The following is a 19126-nucleotide window of genomic DNA, read 5'->3' on the forward strand; positions in this document are numbered from 1 at the left end:
TGAGGTACCACTGTAGCTGGAAACTTTTATGTAGTTATTTTTGGAGTTTCTTCTTTATTCTACATATTATATCCATTTATTTATCATTTTTTGCTAGCGATGCTATTGCCAAGAGAAGGACTACTAATTTCACCAATAAGACATCGCAACAATAATCACATGACTCCATTACACCAATCAGACGCATGCTTGCCATTCTATGATCGCGCCAGCCTGTTCAATCACATAACATTCTTGGAACCCCTGTTGATTTTATCTCACAAGAAAATCCGCCATGTGTCCTTCTTACAGGAAAACAATGAAATTGCGACGCTGTCACAAATTGTCGTATTTCGAGAATTTCGCCGGATGTAAAAACAAATGGCGAGTCAAATTTTACGTCGGATGTTGAATGGATCAATTGTCGATTCGATCGTATGTTGAGGTACCACTGTAGTTGGAAACTTTTATGTGGTTATTTTTGGAGTTTTTGTCTTTATATTAGATCCATTTATTTATTTATTTATTTATTTTTTGCTAGCGATGCTATTGCTAAGAGAAACACTATTGATTTCACTAATAAGACGTCGCAACAATAATCACATGACTCCATTACACCAATCAGACGCATGCTTGCCATTCTACGATCACGCCAGCCTGTTTAATCACATGGCGTCTTTAAAGTACCGTGACAAATGAAGTATTTGACATTGAGCGCTGCCCTCAACATGAATCGAAAGCGCGGATTTAAAACTATCTCCCAGTTTTTATATGGCAACGACTGAGCGCGGGAAACCGAATATATGATCCTTTTAATTTCATAATAGTAACTATGGAGGAACTACAGTATTCACTAATAGAACTAGGAACTATTTTCTCCACTAGAGGGCAGGGCACTCATGCTCTTTGGACGAATAATGCTTCATTACCGTTTTTTTTCTCTCTTAAATTTAATGATTTTCTTTTTTTTTCTTTTTTTTTTTTTTGGGCTTAATGTGGTTATGTAATGGGTTTTTGTAAAGTATCATTATAACAACATTTCATATAGATAAGTTTATGCTGACAGAAAAAAATACCATTGGTTAAAAAAAAAAAACCAAACAAAAATAAGCAGTTACTCAAAATGTACTCATTACTTGAATATTATTTTCAATGGATACTTTTTTACTTCTACATGAGTACATTTTTTGGATGACTACTTTTACTTGAGTAATATTGTTTTGAAGTAACGCTACTCTTACTTGAGTAAAATTTTTGGTTCCTCTACCCACCTCTGCTAAAATATGACTAAGACGAATAAGTATTAACGTCCAAAAGACTAAGACCAAGACGAAAATTAAAAGGTCTGCCAAAAACAACACTGGTCGATACACATTTGTGTGTCTAAATGACTTATGTGTGTCTATATATCATGTGACTCTGTATGTTTAAAACTTGCATATGTACTCTATGTGTGTGTGTGTGTGTGTGTGACTACTTGTGAGTATGTTTATATCTGTTTTATGAGATTGTATGTATGTGCTTGTATAGGTGTGCATTTTTGTTTGTCGTTCTGTACATGTCGATTTTGTAATTTTGTGTGTCCCTGTGTGTACGTGCATGAGTGTGTCGATATTGAATGTTTGTGTGTAAAAGTAAAACAAACAAATACTTTAAAGGTAGAAGGAAAAAAAACAGTTTTGATTGTGTGTTTCTGGGGAAAATGAACAAAAATAGAGAGTATAAAGAAGTGGATGAAACTTTCAAGGGTCATACAATGACTATCCTCATTGATTGTCATTTGGGCACATATTTAATTTAGTTAACGCATTGGCTGCCATTGACAGTACTAAATAACCTATTCATTTTGATATGGGGCTTATGTTTCAATACCATTGACGCCAAAATACGTCAATCCATTTGAACGGTGAGGGCTGGAAGTGATCTTTCTTTGGCAGCCAATTTTCTTTCATCCACTTCTTCAACGTGTTTTCCAAAGCTAAAGAAGTGAAGGCAAAGGACTCACCATAGTTCCCACGCTGTAGGTGGCGGCGGGGCCGATCGTGTGGTGGTAGGGGTCGGCCGTTGCATAGACTCTGCCGTAGCTGTAATGAGCACAAAGTCAACAACTGGATATCTATCGTTCAGCACACTTACAAAGACAGCGCAAGACAAAAGATGGCGGTGGACAAAACACGGTCACGCCTGGAGAGCCTCGTCGTTCGAACATACGCCCCGCCTCCCATGGCTTTTCATCGTCGTCGGTTCGGAACTAATCCGTACGTTTTTTCCTGCAGGCGGGACAAGGCGCGTTTTTATTTATTTACTTCACGTGTTTCCTCTTCCCGGTCTGTGGCCAGAAGATAAGGCGGCAAATCAAGCACAACAAAATGGAGGGAGTCATCCTCAAGGAGACGACTTCAACGTGCCTTTTAGAGCCCCGCGGGTGAAGGTCGGCGAGGCTATCGCCAGGTCCGCTATGCACTCTTATCTCCAGATTGAACCCGAAGCTACTAAAGTGTATCTAGCAGAGAAGCGGGTGACACCCGGCAGGGAGTCCCTCGCAATGTCACCTGACCCTTAAACTCGAAAGTCTCCATACTCATGCATTCTGATAGATTGTGTTTCCCAATTCTGGCGATTCAATCGCTACGAACAAAAAATTTTTCGATTTAATATTTTTAGGTTTGAATCACTCAAATACCGTATTGGCCCGAATATAAGACGGCCATGATTATAAGACGACTCCCTCTTTTTCAAGACTCAAGTTTGAAAAAAAGACTTTGAATAACAAATTAATTTTTATACAGAAAATAATTACAGTACATCCGAAACAAATGATTTTAACAATATATTTGCGACAAAAAGCATGTTATTTTGCCTCATTCAAATCTTAATATCTGAACATTTAAATATGTAAACTAAAGTGCAATCACATTCGTAAATGAATGGCTTCTGGTTTTTGAAATGTGAATAAACCAATAAATAAAGACAAATAATAAACCAATAAAACAACAAAATTGCAATAACTGCATTAACCAACAAAGTGACGTCTAACTGTAACTGTAGTCTTGAAACAAATCTGAATAAGGAAAACCATTGCAATAAAATAATTCAAACTGGTTAAACGAGAGTAGCTGTGATCTGTCATGACAGAACATCGCTTCAATGATATCTGGCGCCATCTAGCGTCGTGAATGGGTATAACATCTAGACCGCAAATATAAGACGACCCCCTCTTTTTCAGTCTTATTTCAATGTAAAAAACACCGTCTTATATTCTGGCCAATACGGTAATTTACATGAAGGAAGTAAGCGTGTAAATATAAAAAATTAACGTGAAATATAATTAATTTTGCGATGAAAATTTTGGGGAATTTCTGGATGTTCAATTTACTTATCTTGTTTATTTGTCTTAAAAATATTGAAAAATTTAGAAAATTTAAAATTGTGTGGCAATGGAAACACGTTAAAAAACTTTTTCGCAGGATTCCGCATTCGGTTCTAGGTGGTCTATAAAGGTCTTTAAAAGTTTTAAATTTCACAAGTTGAAACCTGAAGGAACCCTGTTGTTACACTGCCCAGAAGGAGGTCTCAAGTTGTTGCTTACTTTGTTCTTGTTGCTGTTCTTTCGGCGAGGAATAGGAAATGAAATTTGATGGAGATATAGGCTGTATATGCATCGATCTTCAGAGTCACATTTTTTGTGATTAACTCATTGCTCCCAAAAACGTATAAATACGTTCTATTTTTAATTGTTTCAGTGTCCCAAAGACGTCTTTTCCTTTTTTTTTTTTTTCTTCTCTAAAAAAGACATCTCTGGGTTCCGATTCAATTTAGCTCCAAAGCACAAAGCTGAAAATCCATTTTAAAGCAATAAAACTGGCCACTGGAGGGCAGTAGCCCATTTGGTAAGACCCGCAACCCGATTCAATGGCAACGAACGGACAAGCCGCACAGCCGGGCGCCGGCGGAAGACGACCGAATGGATGCCAGGCGCTGGACGACCGAGCAGAACGACCGGGACCTCTAGTGCAGCGGACGATGCCTTTGAGTCTGTACTGCTCGCGAGCAGAGCCCGCAGAGACTCAAGAAAATTGATATTTATGAGACAGACGGTGATGAAGTTAAAGTTCAACCGGCTATTGCGGCCGGAACAGCGTCATCTTTCAGTTAGTTATGTGTAAATAAATTGTTACTTTACTATCAAAAGCTCTATTTGTCTTGTAGTTTATCTTATTTTGTAAAAGGAAAAATTATTCAGTCTTGTTGTTTATCTTATTTTGTAAAAGGAAAACATTCAGATGTTTGGGATGTAACTAAAGCAAAAAATAGCTGTGTATAAGTCGATGTTTGAAATGTATGCTTTCACAAAAAGCTCAATTTCTCCGTTTTTTCATCAGAAATTGGAAAATTGCTCAAACTAAGCTATTTTCTAATGCTGATTTCTAAAGAATGGAAAAAGATATGAACTAACTTTTTTTCTGCTGAAAGAAAAGAGTCTAACCTTTCTTTTGGTGGGTTCCATGTTTAATATAGCAATGGAACAGAATTCTCTGTGGGTCTTGCAAAATCAGTCAAAATCCAGTAAAACGGCCGGGAGCCAATGGCCTTGCTCCTTGGAAAACGGCTGAGAGTGAATGAGTTAATAACATTAATTAATTGCAGCCTTATTGTTTCCTGTAAGTTCCGAGTTAACCAAAAAACGGCGTGTTCTCTCCTTGGTTGTGCTTTTTATGTTTCTGGGCTGATGTTTAAAGGGCAAGCCCGGTGGTTGTAGTTCATTTCTAACTTGTGTTTCACATTTCAGGTGTTTGAATAACCCCGCACACAAATATTTTCAAGATGAAAATCTCGGGAAAAAAATGTACATGGAGAATGTAAATGTGTAAATATGGTAAATCGGAGAATGTTTAGGATTTGACGAAAAGTCACGAAAATGTCCTTTACGTAGCAAACTTTTTCAAGTTAGAATGCTTTGAATCTGTCAAGAAAGATGGAACAATGGCACAAATGTGTCAAATTACATCTAAATTTGAGAGAATAAGAAAATTTAAGAGTTGTTGGTTGATAAAAACATTTTTAAAATGATATCGGAAAATATCGACACTGCTTTTTCATAATCGATTTTGGGCCAATATGCATGTTGCCTTCAAAGTAAATGTAGAAGACTTCTGCCTTTGCCTTTGTACAAGGGGTGGTCACAGTTTAGATGCCTGGGATTTGTTATGTGAGCAGACAATTTGCCTTCATGGTGCAAAAATTAAATAACCATTAAAATGATTGAAAAATAATGAATATAAACTCATGAATTAGCCAAAATGTTAACATATGTTCTTTTGGTGAGGAATGTCTAAAACCACATATATCAATATTGGATTTTGGGACTCGGACAATATCGGGATATCGGTTAAAAAGTAATTATCAGAAAACATTTCGAAAATCAAGTCAAAGTGAATCTCTTTTATGGTGTGAATCTGTTTTATGGTGTGTTTGTGCACTGTCATTTCTCTTCTCAACCTAAAAATGCAGGAGACTAATTATGATTATATTTCGGTCTATTTAACGCACTCCCTTTGTGGTCATTTCCATTTCTCTGCCGATTTCCCATCGGACGCAAGTCAAACAGAATATGACAAACAAACCAAGTTGAGAGAAACAATTACAAGAAATCTGCAGGAAAAGTCGTGGAGAAAAAAAAGCAGCAGTTTGTGATTTGAGCTTCCCCGCCTGATAAATGTTGACATTGTGGATATGATCTTCATCCTCTCAGGTGCAAACACGCGCGCGCACCTTATCAGCAAACACGCTCAATCCTTCGGCGGGCGGGCGCATTCCTAACTTCAGCCTCCATCAACATCGGCTCTAGTCCAACAAGGTTACTTTTTATTCCCTAACTCCAATGTCAGAAAAGTGTAGAGACCAAGTTGACATCATCGCCATCATCACGTTCATCCACCGCTATCTCCTGCCAACTCCCACGCGGGCCAACGCGCATTGGCAATTTTTTCCGCCGCAAGGCGAATTGAGTGGTTTTTTGCAAGCGACCAAAAAAAAAAAAAAAAAAAAAAAAAAAAGTCCAAACAAACTGTGGTTCTTACTTGCAACGTGCAATAAGTTTCACGTTTTGACTCGATTTTAAAAACAGTTTGGGATTACCTCAGACTGCGGAAGGTTGTGTCAAATGACGTGTTAGGGGTTCAAAATATGGTTTAAAAAGCGAGTTTTTGGTTGCATCAAAATTTCGGATTAAAAAGACGATGATAGACATCTGATTATTTTCTTTTCATCCTTCTGTTGTAATTTTTAAATGGGTTTATCACTAGAAGACGGCCAATCCATTTGACCTGGGAGGGTGGCAGCGAATGGTTATGAGGGTTAAAAGAAAGACAACACCCAGTATTTAATGCAACACAAGATAACCTTTCAGTTTTGGTCGATTTAAGCGATGCAGGTGAACAAAAGCTATGTTTTGCCTTAAGGAAGACTGCATTTTCCATGAGGACCAGCGCACAGTGTAGTAATATCCTGATCTGCCGCGCGCCTGCAGATGGATTAAACGACATTTCTGTTTCCATCGGCTGTGTGAAGAATGAATAGTAATGAGGTAATGAATCCAGTTGTGGCTAAATCATAGACTTCATAATGATATTAACGGGACACAGTCCCCAGACGCTGCACCACGCCTTCAAGTAGGGGGCAGTCCCACACTCCGATTCAGTCCTTCGAAGTCGGTCGCAGTTATTCTCAAACACGTGCAGCGATCCAACGCCGGATTTAGGTTGAAAACGTACAAAAACTGTACCGCATACAAACAGGAAAGATTGTCTCCAGAGTCATTTGTTCAAGAATTTAAGGTAATTATTCTATTTTTCATACCATGCATGCATTTTGAAACGTAAAAAAAAATCAATGGGAGAAATTGACTGCTACGGCATTGGCGTCATAATTCGCAATATTTACGTAAAATAAATGCTAACTGCTCAGTTCTCTGCTTTTATACAAAGACTTGAGAATGTTTTACGTCCATATCTATAAAGAATTCAGGGATTTAAGCATTTATCTACAAGAATTTGTAACGTAAAAAGCTCTTTGCGGTGATAAGGCGGCGCCACAGTGGCTTAAAGACTAGCAGCACATTTGACATATTTACGTAAATAAATGCTAACTGCTCAGTTTTTTGCTTTTAACCAGGAATTGAGACTGTTTCACGTGCTTATCAATAAAGAATTCAGGGATTTAAGCATTTATTCACAAGAATTTTCAACGTAAAAAGCTCTTTGTGGTGATAAGGCAGCATCACAGTGGCTTAAAGACTAGCAGCACATTCGACATATTTACGTAAAATAAAAGCTAACTGCTCGTTTTTTTGCTTTTAACCAAGAATCGAGACTGCTTTACATCCATATCTATTAAAAAAATCAAGGATTTAAGCATTTATCCACAAGAATTTTCAATGTAAAAAGCTCTTTGTGGTGATAAGGCAGCGCCACAGTGGCTTAAAGACTAGCAGCACATTCGACATATTTATGTAAATAAATGCTACCTGCTCGGCTTTCTGCTTTTAACCAAGAATCGAGACTGTTTTACGTCCATATCTATAAAGAATTCAGGAATTAAAGCATTTATTCACAAGAATTTTCAACGGAAAAAGCTCTTTGTGGTGATAAGGCGGTGCCACAGTGGCTTAAAGACTAGCAGCACATTCGACATATTTATGTATAATAAATGCTAACTGCCCGTTTTTTGCTTTTAACCAAAAATCAAGACTGTTTTACGTCCATATTTATAAAGAATTCAGGGATTTTAGCATTTATTCACAAGGAATTTCAACGTAAAAAGCTCTTTGTCTGTGTTTCCACTCGGTCAGCTTCGACAGAGATAGACCCCCTGTTAATCAGCTCCGCGTCCTGTCATATAATGAAGTCTGTTGCTAAACAATACCATATGACGATGTTGAAAATAGAAAAGTTTGATTTTGTACCGTATTCCCCCACCGGCCCTCCGACTCCCCCACCCGAACTCATCAGTCGGTGGATTAGGGGCAGAGGTGTGTAGTAACGCCTTACATGTACTCCGTTACATTTACTTGAGTAACTTTTTGAGAAAAACGTACTTTTTACTTTTACTTGAGTAGATTAGTTATGAAAAACATGCTACTCTTACTCCACTACTTTGGGCTACACAAGAGATTTTTCCTCCATGTTCTACATATTAGATTTATTATTTCGGCATCTTTAAAGAACCGTAACAAATGAAGTATTTGACATAGAGCGCTGCCCTCAACATGAATCAAAAGCACATATTTAAAACTCTGTCCCAGTTTTTATTTGACACCGAATGACAACGGAAACCGGAGATTTGATGCTTTTAATTTTATAATAGGAACTATTCACTATTCAACCTAGGGACTATTTTGTCCACCAGAGGGCACTCAGGCTCTTCGGACGAATAATGCTTCATTTCTGTCTTTTTGTTTCCTCTCCCGGAATTCAATGTTTTTTTTTTTTTTTTTTTAATATATGTATATATTTCTTTGGCTTAATGTGGGTATGTAATGGGTTATTGTAAAGTATTATTATTATAACAGTTCATAAAGATAAGTTTGTGCTGAGAGAAAAAAAAAAACATTGTTTAAAAAAAAAAAAAATCCAACAAAAATAAGCAGTTACTCAAAACGTTACTCATTTCTTGAGTATTCTTTTCAATGGATACTTTATCACTTGTACTTGAGTAAATATTTTGGATGACTACTTTTACTCTTACTGGAGCAATATTATTTTGAAGTAACGCAACTCTTACTTGAGTAAAATTTTTGGCTACTCTACCAACCTCTGTTTGGGGGTCACACCAGCGAGTGTAAGCCAGGCCAATGTTTATTCTTGAGTGTTTTTTTTTTTTTTTTTAAATCTTGGTAGCCTCCCTTTTTCTTTTTGTCTCCTCGGACAAAACTTTTTGTCACTTTTGTTGCTCTGCAATCTTTGCAGAATTCACGCGAAAGTGAAACGAATGGGGAAAAGGGGAAAGTGACGTATGCTGTAAAGCAGACAACACATTTGCACTTTTTTAGTGTGGCAGAGTTCCTGCCACCTTCCTCAAAGTTAATTAGTGCCGCTGGAAGCGATACAGACCCCCTCAACATATGAAAGAGGTGTCATTCAACTAGTTGTCAGTGGACATACACTATCATCACAAATGTTATGAAAATATTTTATAAAGGTTGAAAAGTTACCTAGTGTTGCTTTATGTGTGCAAATTGTGAATTCCTTTCATTTCTGATCATAGGAAAAATAATGTTTGAATACAAATAATGACATCGCTTATGGCTGTAACTAGAGATGTCCCGATCGATGCGATCGGGTCCGATCACATCATTTTCAAAGTATCGGAATTGGCAAAAAAATATCGGCCATGCCTTTTTTTAATATGTATATATTTTTTAATTAAATCGTTTTCTAATTGTATTTAACGTTACAGACATAATATGTTACACTTATCCAGAGTCTTTAGTTTAGGCTTAAGGTAGGGTTATCAAATTTATCCCAATAACGGCGGAAATTAATTTTTAAAAACATGTATCACGTTAAAATATTTAACGCAATTAATGCATGCGCTGCACGACCCGCTCACGCATTGTCGCGCTCCATCTGTCATGGCGCCGTGTTTTCTATATAGAAAGCTAAAAGGCAGCGTAAAATGAGAATAATGAATTTTGGCAGCCTTTGGATCCTTATTTTCATTGGCTAAAGCCTTACAATCCCTCTCCCTTCGATTAGAAATATCATGGGAAGCAATGTGGGGAAGCAAGGTAGCAATTGATCTTTTTCTTAACACCTTATGTTATTTCCCAACGCAGAGAAGATATATAAATTGGTAGCACTACGCACAGTCTTGGTTCCACTTCCCATCATGCATTTGGGCATGGCCTTCAGTATCATTTACTGAAAGCTCAACAAATACACTAGATGGCAATATTTAGTCACAATATACAAAGTCACAAGTCTTTCTATCCGTGGATCCCTCTCACAGAATTAATGTTAATAATGTAAATGCCATCTTGAGGATTTATTGTCATAATTAACAAATACAGTACTTATGTACTGTATGTTGAATGTATATATTCGTCTGAGTTTTATTCATTTTTTTCTTCAGCATTGCCAAAATGTATATGATCGGGAAAAATTATAGGGAATGATTGGAATTGAATTGGGAGCAAAAAAAAAGCAATCGGATCGGCAAATACTCAAACTAAGACGATCGGGATCGGATCGGGAGCAAAAAAACATGATCGGAACAACCCTAGCTGTAACCATTTTGTGATGTCAGCTATGCCCGCACATATACACACGGATAGACTTGAGCCCATGGTACATGTTATAATGGCCATTAATGATGTAATAATTTAAAATATCTGATTGGCTAAAACAGTACCAGCAATTTTAAAAATGTCTGCTCCCATGTTGGGCGGAAACTTCCTGAAAATGCTGGCTATCATTTACGTTTTTCTCCACTATTACATATCAGAAAAACGAAATTCCCATTTTTTTTCAAAGTACTAAGATTTTTTCATTTGTGAAGAACATGATACAAATGTTGTCTTTCCCTTTAAAGTTGGTTTTAAGCAGGAATTAAGATTTGAAAGTAGGAATACAAGCCATGTTTTTATTTCAAATGAAGGTTAGCTGTCAGCATAAAGCTGTCAAGGCAAATTATTTGCTGATGCCGATGAAGACGGAGGCACTCACCTGTCGCTGTAGGCGGCGGTGGTGGCGGGCTGCGCGAATCTGTATGCTGCGTATCCTCCCTGAAACAGACCAACACATTCATCATTTCTGACACTAGAGGGCGCTGTTCAACATCAGCTTCATGACCAAGACGGAGTCATCAATCACCAGTGGGTGAAGATGATATCGGGGCTGAAGTCATGACAACATACACCGAACACCGCCAATGCATAACTGTGATTGAACCCAAATTGAGTGCAATTTGAGAGCTAAAAGGCACATGCTGCATTACTTATCGGCTGCCATATGCTGTGATTTTTGTCCAATCCATTTGGACTGGGAAGCTGGCAGCAACGTCCATAACTGTAAAGGCAGTCAATGGATTCTACTGACTTTTTCTAACATCGAAATGCTGCTGGCCAACTGGCCAATGAAGTCAGAAGGAGGCGTGGCTGCAGTGGCGGAACAGTCTTCAATTTGCCAAAGTGCACAAGGAATTAAGGAGCTCATTGTTGGGATGCCGCTTTAACGCCGCACATGAAAAATGGAGCTGCCCAACTTGTTTTCCTATTAGCGGCTGCGCATCTGAGCCGTTTCATAATGCGGCCGGAGGGAGAATTCAGGTCACAGGGCCACACAGACCCGTCCCCGCCATCGCTTTAGGTTGGTTTGTTTTTCCGCAGGGGACAGGAAGTGGCGGGCGCAAGACTTCCTGCGGGACGGCCACGCCTCGGGACTGATTACAACTGCGACGGCCACAAACGCGGGGGCCATAAATCAGCGCCGCCTGCGTTGTCAAATCCTGCTCGCGACAGCGCGGCACATTTGTTATTGTGTCTCGGCGGGCGTGCGCGAGCTGCGCACACATTAGCATACGGCACACATGTGGCGGATGTTTGGGCTAATTTGTTAGCGGGTCAGCAAAGGGAGACGGTGAGTGGAGATGATGCAACACTGCAACGGGTCGGTGTTGTCGGTCAAAGTGATACCGATTTTAACTCATTCGCTACTGTAGAATTTTCATTTAGTGGAGTGGAATCGATGCTGTTTGCTGTGTACAACGACCACTAAATCTGTCAATTACAGTTACGGAAGAGGGTCTCATTGAGCTCATGTGTGAACATTATCTTTGTTAAAACAAAGCGAGTAGAGAGCAACATAGCATCGATTCGGATTTGAGATCAGCATGGTTTTTGAGTGGAAGACAAACATTAGGTGGTGAATATCAAATTGCCCGTCAATTTTGAGGTAGAAAACATGTTTAAAAAAAAACAAACATATTTTTTAGGTAAAGAACAATGGTGTACCGCACGCAGGCTATTTTTAGACCGTGACGTCGCATCGTAAAGCGGAAGTAAAGCCGAAGTGGGACATTATAGACCCGCCCTCGCATAGACCCAACGTAAAAAGTGCTACTTTTCTCCGGTAATCTTTCAAAAACGAACATGCCGATCACGCATTGCTTTTTTGGAACTTGTAGAGACGACTCTAGACATTACGACACATGAAGATGTTTTCTTCATACATTTCCGGAAACCAAAAACTAGAGAGGAAAAAATGTGAAGACCGAATCAACTTGCGCAGACTTTAACACCAGCTCGGTGAATCCATTCACGTTTCATATGCAGTAAACATTATGTTGGGTTGGCATGGTCTTTCAGAGGACAAAGAGGTAAGCCATTTTTATATTTTTAACTCATTTTTTTAGCGAAACGTTGTGCCGTACTACTTCTGTCGGACAATTAAAGACCTGAGAAGAATTACAATGGTATCTGACTGCCACTGTTACCGTTTCTGTTTTATATATATATATATATATAAAAACAACATTAGTAAGGGGGAAGTGTAAATGAATCATAGGATTAGGATCTGTTATCATGAAAAAATTAAAAGTGTTCGTTAGCTGTCACTGAGTAGCATTTGCGATCGCTACACAAAGCTAACTAAATTACCCCCAAGAACGGTAAGAGACGTAGGACAACCAGAGGATATATAAGAAAGACAGGGCTGATGGTAAATGATAGCTTGTTGAAACAGGAGAATGTCATTGTCAGTCGCGTCGATAAAAAAGCTAAAGCTATGCTTAGGTCGGCTCGTTTTTTTCCGTCTTTTTCAGCCTTCGACACTAAAGCCATCTCTTTAAATGAACATTTTTATGTTCTTCCACATCTTTGCCAGTGAATTTGGCACCAGGCACATCATTTTCGGGAGAATTGGTGGATTTAGCTCTGTAAACATCTCCTTCGTACACGATTTCCATTCATTTCCTATTGGGGACAAACGGTGGCCTGTCCTTATTTAGCAACAGTAGCTAATGTCATGAATATTAATGAGCGTAAGTGACGCGTTGCTTGCGGTACGCCATTATAAATATACATGACAAAACAAGACATTTCATCTAATATTGAACCATTTTCAGTCAATCAATGTCTTTATTTTCGATGTACATTGTTGAAAACAGCCAACAATTGCCTCAGATGGGACTAGAATAAAAAAAAAGACCAATTCACTGCTTTCACTCCAAAAACTTTTAGATCTTATTAAAAAAAAAAAATTCTTACCTAAAAATGCCATTACCGCTTGATAACACACATCACTTAAAAGTTAGGTGTTTTTCCCACGTGTTTCAATTGAATTTCCATTTGTGTCAAGCCATTTTTAAGTTCTAGTTAAGTTTTAAGTTAGTCTAAACTGTAAGTCCTGATAGGATTTTGAGTTTTTGCAGTGTTCAAAATAAATGTATTGTAACATATCAGGTTATAATATGGCGGGGATATTTGCATGCGTTCCTGAATGCACCGCGTGACGTGCGGGGGTGCGGCAGAGCGAGAGACGTACCTTCCTGTTGTTGTTGTCTTCCACAAAAATAAATAATTGCAACCTAACAAAGCGGGTGACTCTTTGTCAACGTTACAGTATGATACCTGCTGTATTGGAGCACATTAGGGACCAGTGCTACTTGGTGTTTTATCCAGCAATGACTACTGAGCTAAAATTGACAGTTAGCTTTATCATATTTTCATTTTACAACCTCATCACTCTACAGCGCTATGTTTTCACAGATTAAATAAAGCCTGTATGTAAGACACGTTAGCCACGCATCGACAGTGGTCATAACTAATAGAAACCTAGCCCTCCACAGGGCTAATGTTACGTGAGCGAGTGACAGTAACGTTAATCTTACTTATTAGCGCTGAGAAGTGTACTGCTTTAAGATGGCGGCTGTTTACTAACACCGCTGACTCTCTCATTTCACATCTAGTTCAACATACATGTGATATCTACGAGACGCATCAGATGCTACCTGCTACCACCGTAGCATCATGCGGGCTAGTTTTTAGCAACGTCGGCGTAGATTGCAGCGGCTGTCGGCTGCAGAAAGGTTTTTAAAATATTTTTTTATTGCTTCTTCCTCTACGCACGTGACATCAGTGCGTTGTCCCGCATTAAAAGTAGTCCGGGCAAAACGTGATGCTTAGAGCTGGTAAAATTAAACGATTCCTCGAGGTGAATAAAATTACTCGGATCAGATTTTAAACTCGAGTTGCTCGAGTATTCCTTTCAGCTCTAATTGATTTATTAGTTTTTAATGGCAAATTTCCTTAAATTCAGTACTAATGTGCCGTTGTAGTTAAATCTTCATTTTTGGGGTCATCCTTTCTACAATTCATTCTAAAATGTCACATTTGAGTACAAAATGATTTTAGCTGATAAATTTCTGAAAATTAAGCACGAAATTCAAGTACGGTCTCATTATTAAAACTTCTTTGAACCAACACATTTCTCAAATTTTATGTCAAAATCTGAGCATTTAAAATTTATCACTTTACTATTCATTTTTTAACCAATAGGGTTTTTAAATTAACGATGAAATATGAGTTTAAACCTGAATTTTTACACAATTTTAACTCATTTCTGAAATTCAGTGTAATACCTTAACCATTTAAAAAAAAATCAATACTGAGGGGCAGTTTACATGGCGACTCTGCGACACGAAGACGCATCGACTGTGTTGCGGAGTGGCCTCTTGTGCATAAGGTGTCGGCGAAGACGGAAGGCAAAGATGAAAAATTTTGAATCCTACCTCCAAAGTGGAAGAATTCGATTGTGGGGGATTGAAGGGGGCTTGCTCCAAATGCATTTCAAAGGCTCCCGTAGTGCTAGACCGCGCCGATAACGTCAGCACTCGTACACGTCACATTGGGCGTGCGCAACAGTGCTACTAAACATTTAAAAATAGCAAATATGGCGGAATGTCGGCTTTAATTTACTGTTTTAATAATATTTTTAAATTAAATATGTTGAATGTTTCCATTTTTGTGCCTTTTTGAACAAAAAAAAATGCCATTGCTTCGAATGGGCGGGCATATTTTTTTCCGGGCTGAGGAGCTTTGGTGGGGTCAAAGTGCATCATTCGCTGTCACCTTGTAAATATGCACTGCCCCCTAGGGCCTGGCATGAATACTACATTGTTTTCATGCGGAATTGCGACATTGCTCGAATGGAGACGGGCCCATATAAATGCAAATTTGAAATTTTTCGTATTCTCGGAGAGTCACCATGTAAACGGCCCCCGACATTCAACATCAATTAGGAAGCTTAAAACCCTTTTTCTATCTCGTGCGCCATTTGTTTTCGAATGCAATATGTTGAAGACATTTATATGCTGAATAAAAAGTTTGCGTAAAAGAGTTTAATAATGTCCGGTTTGCAATCGTTGCGTGTCAGAGGCCGAAAGAAGTTGGACAAACAAAAAGCGTCACGCGCGGTGGGCATCCACAATAAACAGCAGTGACATCTCAGCTGTGGGTGGCGTATGCGGGCAGGGGAATAGGGGTCATCATATCTTTGGCTCTTTTCTATCAGACGCTTCCAGCATGAAAGCAAGAGTCGACTGTGCCATCTCACTATCTTGGCGGTGGCGCTGGGGGGTGCACCTCAGCCCCCTCCCTTTAAACTGGGGCATGGCACTCATTTGAATATCACCCCCTCCGCCCCCATCAAGGGCAGTGTGCACCCCTGAAGCCACCCCGCCCGTGGGGACAGCTAATCCCCTTATCTGCCGCCTCCCCTCTTATCTCCGGCACCGTGTCGGCTGGGCTCCACTTGGGCCTGCACGAGACCCCCCCCGCCCAATCCCCAACTTGCCAATCGCATAGATTGGACTAGGATACCCCACCCAGGACATAAGGAATACCCAAAATGGGAGAAGGCGGGACAGGAAGTCTGGGCGTTTGGAGCTGAGGGGGTCTTAAGTGTTCTTGTCAGGTTTCTTGGCAGAAGCCACGTCGGGCTAATCGACGCCGACTTGGCAGTCAGAGTGGGATGCTGCCAAACACTGTGGGGGGATCACGTTGTTCCCTCAGGCCCCCCCCCCCACTATCCCTCCCAACCCACACCACCCTCTGAGTGTACTCACATAGATCTCAGCACCATAGAAGCCATCTTGGTACACCACCCTGCCAGGGACAAAACAAGATTAAAAGCAATTTCCAAAATTTTAATTTGAACTCATTGACTGCCATCGACAGCCATGGCCGTCCATTCCATTTGAAGTGGAAGGGTATGCCATCGTTGTCGATGGCAGTTCGAAACAAGAGCAGGTCAAGAAAAGAGTAAGAAGAGACACTCACGCTCCGTAAGCAGGGATAGGCGGCGGCGGAGGGGCCGTGCGGAACGTATTGTAGACTGCCCGCCCCCGACCTCGCAAGTGGGCGCCCCTGTAAGCCACGGCGGTGCCCGTGGCGGGGTATGGGAAGCCCGTTACTACGGAGACATATACAAAGAAAAATACAGTGAGAGTATTGCTTTGCTTACCTACCAGCAGATTGTGTAAAAGGTATGCTGGGGCGCAACAATACATATACTGTTTGACCTTCAGTTTCCCACTTTGAAAGCTAAGGTACAATTTGCACTCCATGGCCATCTGCTAGCAGACAACAGCAGTTTGTTTTTTTATTGAGTTTTTGAGTTTGGTTTGTACTTTGTAGTTTGGTTTTGTTACATTTTCGGTCATTTTAACTGTATTCTATAGCAAGTTACTGTATTATCTCGGGTTTTATATTATATTTTATTGAATTTGAGTTGGTTTGGTTGTTTTTCATCTCTTTGGGTTATATTCTAACTCATTGCATTATGTTAATTGAAAAAAAATATATTTTATTGTATTTTTAGTTTTACTGAGCTTGATTGTATTTTTTTTTGGTATTCATACCTGTCAACCCGAGGCCGTTGGCAATCTTACAAATAGTGACGTATGCCCTTGTATATAGCATGGAATATGAAACAAAAATAAAACTCAATTTTTAAAATAAAATGAATTTATTGGTAATATTGTAACATATAATCTGGTGCAATCAAAAAACAATCAATATCTTCGCCTACATCATGATTACTAAAATTTAATTATTATTATTATTTCATTAAAAAAACAAAAAAACAAACAAACAAAAAAAAACATAGTAACCTTTGCTATGTTTGGAAATCATTTAATGTGAATCAACTGTTAAAGTTGTTAAAATTGTTACCGTTTTTGCATTAGTTCTAGAGGTGAGAATCTTTGGGCACCTAACGATTCGATTACGATTACGATTCAGAGACTCCGATTCGAGTATAAATCGATTATTGATGCCCCCCTCCCCCATTTAAAAAAAAAAAAAAGTTTTGTATATTTGTTCCAAAATTGTTCAAAAATCCTCTCAGGCTAAATAAACCAAACTACTATTTTAGTAAAAACAGTAAATAAAATACTCAAGTCCCCATTCTGTATCAGCAGCTTTAAACTACATTCAATTAATTTAATTTTGTGAATCAACCGTTAAAGTTGTTAAAATTGCGCCCGTTATTCCATAATTTCCCTGATGTCTAGTTTCGACATGTGAAAGTTTTAAAACTGTTTCATCATTTAAAGATAAATTCAAGTCAAGATTTTGCCGATTTGGGAGTATTTTAGATAAAAAGTAATTAGGTTCTCTACAACAGAGCCTTCTAGAGAAGTCTACTGCTTTAATATGGCGCCTGTTTACTAGCGCAGGAAAGTCTATCATTTCACATCTAGTCTAGATATATGTGATATCTACCATAGCCGTATGTTGCCGTATGTTTGTAGCAACTACCAACTGGGCGCTGTTTGTAGCGGCTGACGGCCGCAGTCAGGTATTATTGTTTTTTTTTTTACCTAGCGGCATTAGCTGCACATGATATTTACTCTCGGTCCATTCCTCATTGCGTCCCAAAGACCGCGCTGACTGCGCTATACCTGGTATAATTCAATAATTGGAATTTGGATGTTTGTGAATCGTTCTCGAATCTTCCACGGCCGAATTGCGAATAACCTAAGAATCGGAAATTTTGCACGCCTCTAATTAGTTCCCTTCTGTCTACTTTCGACAAGTTAAACTTTTAAAACTGTTTCATTATTTAAAGATAGGTTAAAGTCAAGATTTTGCCAATCTAGGAGTATTTTAGATAAAAAGTTCCTTAAATTCGCTAGGAAGGTTCACTACAACAGAGCCTTTCTGAGAAATCTACTGCTTCAAAATGGTGGCTGTTTATTAATGCCGCCGTCTTGTCATTTCGCATGTAGTTCTATAAGCATGTGATATCTAGGCATAGAATGTAGGCTGTCGGCTACAGTCAGGAAATATTGGAGCCGCCTAGCCTAGCATCGCGTTTGGTACAGCGTCACAACAGACACTTTTCTCTCTCAGTGTCTCTGACTTTTCTCGCGTGATTCAACCAACGTAGTAACGCACATTGTCTCTTTGCCGAAACAGTGACAAAATCCGAACAGAGAAAAAAAAACGTAATGCACGAAAAACATAGATTTGGAACGTACGGCGTACACATTTAAAAATCAGTGCTCACTTGTAAAAATTACGCCGAAATCGTACAACTTGACAGGTATTTGTATTGTTAAGTTGTTAGGGTCTATTTTATTGCTATTTCTGGACTGTTTGTAAGGTGAAAGGCAGAGGTTATGTAGTCGGTTCCGTTTTTCTGTCTCATATTTCTATTCAAGATAACTCAAGAATGAATGAAGAGATTATCATCAAACTTGCAAAGGTCGTTGAAATGATGAGCAGGGTCAAAGGTCACAGAGGGCTGAAATATGCTTTGAATTTGGGTGCTTAGGCATTCTTAGAGTCTTGCTGTAGTTTTTCAATGATATTCATTGCAAACGATTGTATTTTGGTGTTTGTGAACAAAATATAATGGAAGACAATAAGGTAGAATACTACCTTATTGTCTTCCATTATATTTTGTTCTTGCTAAAATGATTGGCTTTATTGTGTTTGTTGTTGATGATGATGAAGCTTTTCTTATTTTGAGCATATTTCACTGTATTCCTGATGGGGCTGTCTTGTATTCATTTTCTCTTGTTTTACTGAGTCTTTTTGACTCTTTCATTATTTTGATGTGTCTTTTAACTCTGTGCTCGACAA

The 19126-nt window shown here is 38.9% G+C and overlaps 1 protein-coding gene across 4 annotated transcripts in view; it reads right to left on the bottom strand.

Annotated features, from left to right (window-relative positions):
• The window catches only part of LOC130932009 (RNA binding protein fox-1 homolog 3-like), a 506184-nt gene that overhangs the window by 3454 nt on the left and 483604 nt on the right, over positions 1 to 19126 (bottom strand). For all 4 annotated transcript variants that reach the window (XM_057861344.1, XM_057861342.1, XM_057861343.1 and 1 more), the window contains 4 exons: positions 16316 to 16448; positions 16102 to 16141; positions 10704 to 10762; positions 1985 to 2063 (listed from right to left, as the gene is read on the bottom strand). In XM_057861344.1, the coding sequence (XP_057717327.1) occupies positions 1985 to 2063; positions 10704 to 10762; positions 16102 to 16141; positions 16316 to 16448 (311 nt within the window). The remainder of the gene's footprint in view (positions 1 to 1984; positions 2064 to 10703; positions 10763 to 16101; positions 16142 to 16315; positions 16449 to 19126) is intronic.

The sequence above is a fragment of the Corythoichthys intestinalis genome, chromosome 16 (genome assembly GCF_030265065.1).
Source record: "Corythoichthys intestinalis isolate RoL2023-P3 chromosome 16, ASM3026506v1, whole genome shotgun sequence".
Classification (NCBI taxonomy): Eukaryota; Metazoa; Chordata; class Actinopteri; order Syngnathiformes; family Syngnathidae; genus Corythoichthys; species Corythoichthys intestinalis.